The sequence below is a fragment of the Spermophilus citellus genome (assembly GCF_964194105.1).
Source record: "Spermophilus citellus genome assembly, chromosome: 6".
Taxonomy (NCBI): Eukaryota; Metazoa; Chordata; class Mammalia; order Rodentia; family Sciuridae; genus Spermophilus; species Spermophilus citellus.
This window is the reverse complement of record NC_138187.1, coordinates 13,469,401-13,476,654: the sequence shown is the minus strand read 5'-3', so window position 1 is coordinate 13,476,654 and position 7,254 is coordinate 13,469,401. Positions and strand designations below refer to the sequence as shown.

Sequence of the window (7,254 nt, the reverse complement as noted above, 5' to 3'; positions counted from 1 at the left end):
CACCGAGGCTCTTCCTACCCGGTAGTCCGCTCCTGGACCCTCCGGACAGATAGCGATATCTTGGACATTTGCAAACTTGCATTTGTACTTTTTGTACCCAAACCACGGACTCGATGCACGCGTTTGGTGTTTTCGTTATTTTATTTCTTAACTCGAAGCCCTCCGGGTCTCATCAGCGCCGCGGACCGAGCCCTCCCCAGCCCCGGCACAGCCCCGGCGCAGCCCCGCGGGCGCCATCCCGGGGGTCCCGCGACCTCTCCGCGCTCCCGCCGCCCAGCGCCCCGCCCCGGCCTCTGTGACGTCAGCCGGAACCTGGAATCCTGGCTGCAGGCGGCGGCGGCGGCGACGGCGGAGGCTGCGGGTCCCCGGCGGCCTCTGCCGAGCGCGCGCGCAGCCATGAGCGAGTCCAGCGTCAGTGCGCTCCAGTCCGGCAGGCCCCCCAGGCAGCCGGTGGTCCACCAAGGTAGGCGGCGGGCGGCGCTGCTGGCGCCAGGGGCGCACGGCGACAGCAGGTGCTGGGGATCGGCGCGCAGCGCCCCTCGCAGGTCCCCGAGCCCGGCTTTGGGGGAGAGCGGGAAAGAGGGAGCCTTCTTGGATCTGCCTTCCCTCCTCCACCCCATCCTCCCCCAATCCCGAGAGAGCTTGCAGAGGAGCTCGGGAACCGCGGTCCTGACCGGGATCCCGGACCAGCCTCTCCATGGGAACCTCATCTGTTAAATAAAAAGACCCAGGGAGCCCCGTCTGGCCACCTTCCGTCATCTCCCCTCCGTGCCTGCCCTCCAAACATGTCAGACTTTGCCATCAGACCACTTGAAAAAGAATTCTGCCCCGGCACTTTATTGGGGTGTGCGTTTTGGTGAGTGGCTTGCTTTCTCTGAGCCTCAGAGTCTTCAACAGTTAATCGGGAGGAGGATGGTGTGGAAATAGCTGTAAAGTGCCCTGCACAGTCCTGGGACAAAGAAAGGCACACACAAATGATAGCCAGCCAAGCATGATGATCCCCCCTCCCCCAGCCCCCTCTTTTATTGGGTAAAATGTTCAGCAAAATCCAGCTCCATGAATTTTTACTTAAATACATAAAACCGCACCCAGTTGAGCTAGAAAAGTTGCTAGCAGGCGGACTTCCTTGTAACATTTGTATCTTATTTTTGTCGTGAGCAAGACAAATCTCATCTGCTGTGAATTTTATCTGCAATGTTTTCTGTGTTACGATTGGGAGTCAGAGATGTAACAAAACCAAGGATTGTTCTCAACTTCTAGAAGAAAAAAATCTACCAGAGACCTAAAGCCTGAGAAAGGACTCAGGAATCAGAGAGGAAAAATCAAGCGAGGTTCAATGCTAATTATTTTCTGGTTCAGTGTTAATACTGCTGGCCTCAGCTCAACCTCAGCCTTTTAAGAATAGCCGGGAACTGGGGGTGCAGTTCAGTGGCGGAGTGTTGGGGCTGCATACACGAGGCGGCCCTGGGTGCGATTCTCCAGCACTACCGAAGAAAAACAGCCATTCAAGCATTTCTCTAATTAGTTTCTATTTATCTTCTTCTTCGATTCATTATGTTGAAGATGCCAACTCCTGTTTCCTGTGCAGAGATCCTGAGAGTCATCTTTGTGAGATCTTTGCTGAGTGTTAAGGGGACTAAGTCATATTTTCTAATATCACACTGGTCCCTCTAACTGAAAGATCTCCTCTGCTCCTCCGACAGATGGTTTCTCTCTCCCTCCATTTTTTCTTTTCTTGGCAGTGCTGGAGATTGGACCCAGGGGCCCACACATGTCCTTTTTATTGTATTGTTATTTTGACACAGGGTCTCACTAAGTTGCCCAGACTGGCCTCGGCCTTGGCCATCCTCCTGCCTCAGCCTCCTGAGTGACAGATGATTTTTTGACCTGGTGTCCATCAACATGGGCAGGAGGCTCAGAAGAAGCCTTTTGTAACTCTGTGGCACTTTATAAACAGGGACTGTCTGGGTGGACATCAGGGGAGGAGGGTTGGGTGGGGGGTGTGTAGCTTTCATTGTAACAGATACCTGAGCTGACCAACTAGGGCAAAGCCGTGTTTTGACTCCCAGTTTTAGAGGTTCCGTCCATGATCAGTAGTTGGTGCCGCTGTTTTGGAGCCTGTGTGGAGGCAGCTCATCATGGCGGAAAATCCACTGTCCCTAGGGGCCAGGGAGGCCAAAGGAAAGAGAGCAGGGGAGGGGAAGAGCGGGGGCTGCAGGTCCTACCCAGTGACACTGGCTGCTTTCGCGTTCCAGCCACTTGGCAAGCTCACTGCTGGCTTGGGGCCTTGGCATCTGCTATTGTCTCGGAACCCCTCTTCCCTTTTATCTACCTTCCTCCCTCTGCTGGGCCTCTAGAGTCACCTCAGAGAGGCTGACTTCTGGGCCTCTAGTCTGAAGGCCTGTGGCCATCTCTCTGCCTCTGACCAGTTTCTCTGCTCTTCTGTCCAAGCCCTTGATTTGATTGTTTTTCCTTCATTAAGGAATGTCTCTCCTTCCAGATGGCGGGTGCCCCAAAGTGGGGGCTTCGTCTTGTTCTGTAGCACCTAGGGTGGTGTCTGGCACCCAGGAGGTGCTCCGTGGACTTGGAATGAATGAGCGAGACGCATCTGCAGCCACCCTGGCAGCTCTGCGTGGGAGCAGTGACTCTGGGCTCTGCAGATGGTTACTTCTCGACAGAAACTGGCGGGTGCCTCAGTTTCCTTGTGGGTTAAGTGGAAATAACCTTTGAATCTGCTTCAGGGAGTCATGATAAGGATTAAGGGGACCTCGTGAGCACTTGCCTCAGGTATGTGTGTGTGTGTGTGTGTGTGTGTAATAAATCACCCCAAAACTTTGTGACTCCGAACAGTAATAATCACTCTCAATCTAGTCATTTCTGTGGGTCACAAATTGGGAGTGACTTTCTCTGGTGGTTCTGCCACAGGGTCCCTTAGGTGCAGGCAGTCACCATACGGCCTTGTGGCCATCGGAACCCTTGACAGGGGCTGCAGGAGCCCTCCTGATGGCCCGCTCACACGGAGGGTGGCTGAAGCTCAGTTGCCCTGTGCACCTCCCGGGGACGGCTTGAGTGTCCTACGACAGGGCGACCGGGCGGTGGTCTTCTCTGAGCGTGGATGATCCAGAGACAGCAGGAGGGAAGCGGGAATGGCTTTTAGGAGTTGGTTTCGGGAGTCCCCCTTGTCATTGACTGTCGGTGAGCCCTGTGCAGCTCACCGTGGGGTGGGACTCTCGGGATCTGGGGAGGGAGCTCGCCCTGGGCTGTGCTGGACCCTGGCCCAGTCCTGGTCCTAGTGTTAGCCATTGTCAATGTCTGGGCCGCAGGGCTGGGGACAGCCCACCCCTTGGCCTGGGCCAAGTGGGCCTCCATGAGCCAGAAATGAGCAGCTGCCCTTCCTGACTGGCCTGTCTTAGTGCCCTCACGACCTCAGGCCCACCTGATGGTCCCCATTTTGCTTCTCGAGGCTGCTAAGCTGCCCTTCCCTCCACCGTGGGGACCGTGACCTTGCTTCCTCATAAGGCACACATGCTCCTCTCCTTTGAGTGGACATCACTTCCCCCTGGCTACCTCGCCTCCCCCAGGCTGGCCTCCGTGTCCCTTCTCGGTGCCCACACAGCCCCCAGCCCATATCCTCAAAGCACCTCTTGAGCTGTATGTTACTGTCCCTTCTCTTGAGCTGTATGTCCCCTCCCACCCCCACCTCCATCCTGGGGATTGAACCCAGGGCGCTAACCACTGAGCAACCTCCCCAGCCCTTTTTATTTTTATTTATTTATTTTAACTTTATTTTGTTTACTTATTATGATTATTTTTTAATGCGGTGCTGACGATCGAACCCAGTGCTTCACACAAGAGAGGCAAGCGCTCCACCGCTGAGCCACAACCCCAGCCCCTTTTTATTTTTTATTTTGAGACAGGGTCTGGCTAAATTGCTTAGGTGTTCCATAAGTTGCTGAGGCTGGCCTTGAACTTTCGATCCTCCTGTCTCAGCCTTCCAAGCTGCTGGGATTACAGGTGTGCGCCATGCCCAGCAAGCTGTGTCATTTTCCAGAGCAGAGACCCTTGAGTTCAGATGCTCACTTGGCCTCTTAAGCTTGTGGATTTGAGGAAATGACTTCCTTTTCTGAGCCTCAGTTTGCTCACCTGTGAAGGGGAGAGTCTGATAGAAGCTGCAGGGCTACCACCACCTCCCCAGCCTGCACTTGGGCTGCGTTCTCGTTTTCCCCCAGGCCCAGGGACTCGGTGCCAGGTGCAGTGGCCCACTCCCATAATCCCAGAGACTTGGGAGACTGAGGCAGGAGGATCACGAGTTCAAAGGCAGCCTCAGCAACTTAGCAATCATCTAACAACTCAGTGACACCCTGTCTCTACATTAAAAATAAAAACAGGGCTGAGAATGTAGCTTAGTGGTAAAGCCCTTGGGTTGGATCATCAGTACAAAAAAAAAAAAAAAATGCACAGGGTCTTTCTGGATTGCCTAGGCTGGCCTCAAATTTCCAATCCTCCTGACTCAGCCTCCTGAGCCACTGGATCATAGGCATGGGCCACCAAGCCCAATAAAATTAACCATCTTAAAGCACAGGAAGTGTAGAGCTCATTGGCATTTTGGACGCTCACTGTGTGTGCAGTCACTGCCTTTGTGTAGTTCCAGAACATTCCATCACCCCAGAAAGAAACCTCGTGCCCGTTAAGTAGCCCTTCCTCATATCCAGCCCGGCCCTCCGACGTGGATTTGCCTCCTCAGGGTGCTTGTGGGAGCCTGGGGGCTTTCCCTCCACGGGGTTCCTCTGCAGTGTGGCGGGACCCTTCATGCCCTTGCACGGCTGAATAGTACTCCGCCGTTCGTCCGAGGGTCTCTGGAGGCACCCCTGGGTGGTCCCCGTGTGGCTGCTGGGATAGTGCAGCTGTGGACACCCTGGCACACGTTTTTGTTTGGACATCTGTTCTTAGTTCTTGGGGACTTCTGCCTGGCCGTGCAGTCGCCAAGGGCCCGGGTCTCTGAACCCGCCCGTCGAGACTGTGACCTTGACTCCGTGGCTCAGGAGCCACACCCAGGCGACTCAGCCCAGGTCAGCCCAGGTGTCCAGGTGGCTGCGGCGGGGCAGTGTTGAGCCCTCTGTAGCGGCTGCAGAGCCCTGGTCCCACCCCTGTCTCGCGGCCTCTGCAGAGCTGTGACGTAACCTTTGGCTTTGACCTTGCCTGGGGGAGGGCGGGACCTGGCCGGCTGCCACGTGGGCCTCTGGGGGAGGGCACAGCTGGGATTGGAGAGGGAGGCACTAAACGGTCCCTGCCGAGGGAGGAGCTGGAACCTTTTCCGTTTGTTTTGATGATACCTAAAGAAACTCTCTGGCTGGTGGGTGGACAGGACTGCCTGGCCCAATTCACCAGTTGTCAGCTGGGTGGCCTTGGGCAAATTCTTAACCTCTCTGGGCCTCAGCTTTCTCACCTGTGGAATGGGAATAACTAGTTACTGAGAGAATTTAAAGGGATCAAAGAGGGCTCATTAACAGGCACTGGGCACCCAACAGTAGCCTTCAGCACTGCGGGGGGGGGGGCTCTCCACTTCTGGGGAGGGCTTGACGAGTGCTTCTAGATTAAAAAGAGAAAGGCATTCCAAACTCATTTCCACAGAGTTCTTTCTCTTTCCTCTCATCCTTTCTTTCAGTTGAACCCAGGGGCGTCTGAGCACTAAGCCACACCCCCAACGCTTTTTACTTTTTGAGTCTAAGTGCTGAGGCTGGCTTTGAACTTGAGATCCTCCTGTCTCAGCCTTCTGAGGGGCTGGGATCACTGGCATGCACCACAGCTCCCGTCTAAACATGTTTTCTTTACCTTGTTTTTTTTTTTTCTTTAATTTATTTTTTATTTTTGAGCGCTTTCAGCTTCTCAGGAAAATGAGCAAGAGATACAAACTTCCCACAAACCCCTCTTGTCTTACTACTTTCTCCTGTTATTAATATTGTGGGTTAGTGTGGATGGGACATGTGTGGTGACCCACCAGCCACTACTGATGCTGTGGTTGGTACTGGGGATTGAACCAGGGGCACTTAACCACTGTGCCACATCCCCAGCCCTTTTAATTTTATTTTTAAATTTTGAGACAGGGTCTCACTAAGTTGCTTAGGGCCTCACTAAGTGGCTGAGACTGGCTTTGAATTTGCCATCCTCCTGCTTCAGCCTCCTGAGCTGCAGGGATGACAGGAGTATGCCACCATGTCCCGGCTGTGGTTGACTTCTTTAGGCTGAGAAAGTTCTCTCCTTAGCTTATTAAGGATTTTTATCAAGCTGAGTGTCAAGTTTAAAAAATTTTTTTTTTCAGTTGTAGATGGACACATGCCTTTATTTTACTTATTTATATGGAGCTGAGGATCTAACCTAGTGCCTCACACCTGTGAGGAAAGTACTCTACCACTGAGCTACAGCCCCTTCTGAGTGTCCAGTTTTTAAATTTAAGAAACGTATCAAGTTGGGCCCGGTGGTACACACCTGTAATCTCAGCATTCAGGAGGCTGAGGCAGGAGGATCACAAGTTCAAAGCCAGCCTCAGCAACGAAGGGAGAACCCTAAGCAACTTAGCAAGAGCCTGTCTCAAAATAAAAAATAAAGAGGGGGCTGGGGTGATGGCTCAGTGGTTGAGCACCGATGGATTCAATCCCTGGTACCAAAACCAGAACAAAATAACAAAATATAAATGTATTAAGACACAGGGGCTGGGGTTATGGCTCAGTGGCAGAGCACTTGCCTACCGTGTGTGAGGCACTGGGTTCGAGCCTCAGCACCGCATATAAATAAATGAATGAAATAAAGGTCCAACAACATCTAAAAAAATATTAAAAAAAAAAAAAAAAGAGATAAGTACATTGGCTCCGTGTGCTGGCGATTTACCTGAACAGATTTCCAGTATTGCATTACGGTGAGAAAAGCGGCCGTACCCATGACTGGTGTTTGTCAGCCTTTCCTCTCTGGGACAAAATACCTGACCTAAACAACTTAGAGGAGGAAAGAGAGTCTGAGTCTGTGGTGGGCAGGCTGCAGGGCAGAAGCAGGTGAAGGGTGGCAGAGGAGACCCGGGTTCCCTGGGCTCCCTCAGGGCGACAGGCTGCCTTTGAGGACCAAAGCACCTTGACCTGCCCTATTCATCCCCCCTGGTCTGCTGGGCCCCTCCTCTCCGAGGCCGTCCCCCTTCCAGGTGTGGGGAGGGTGGAATGTCCTGGTCACCGCTGGACGGCTTCCCTGGGACTCCCCCTCTGACTG

At 53.4% G+C, this 7,254-nt stretch overlaps 1 protein-coding gene across 1 annotated transcript in view; it reads left to right on the top strand.

The window, feature by feature from the left end:
* The first annotated feature begins 335 nt into the window (after nt 1-335).
* The window catches only part of TMC7 (transmembrane channel like 7), a 46,943-nt gene continuing 40,024 nt past the window's right edge, over nt 336-7,254 (top strand). The window contains exon 1 of the mRNA XM_081298107.1: nt 336-463. Within this exon, the coding sequence (XP_081154233.1) occupies nt 397-463 (67 nt within the window). The 5' untranslated portion in view covers nt 336-396. The remainder of the gene's footprint in view (nt 464-7,254) is intronic.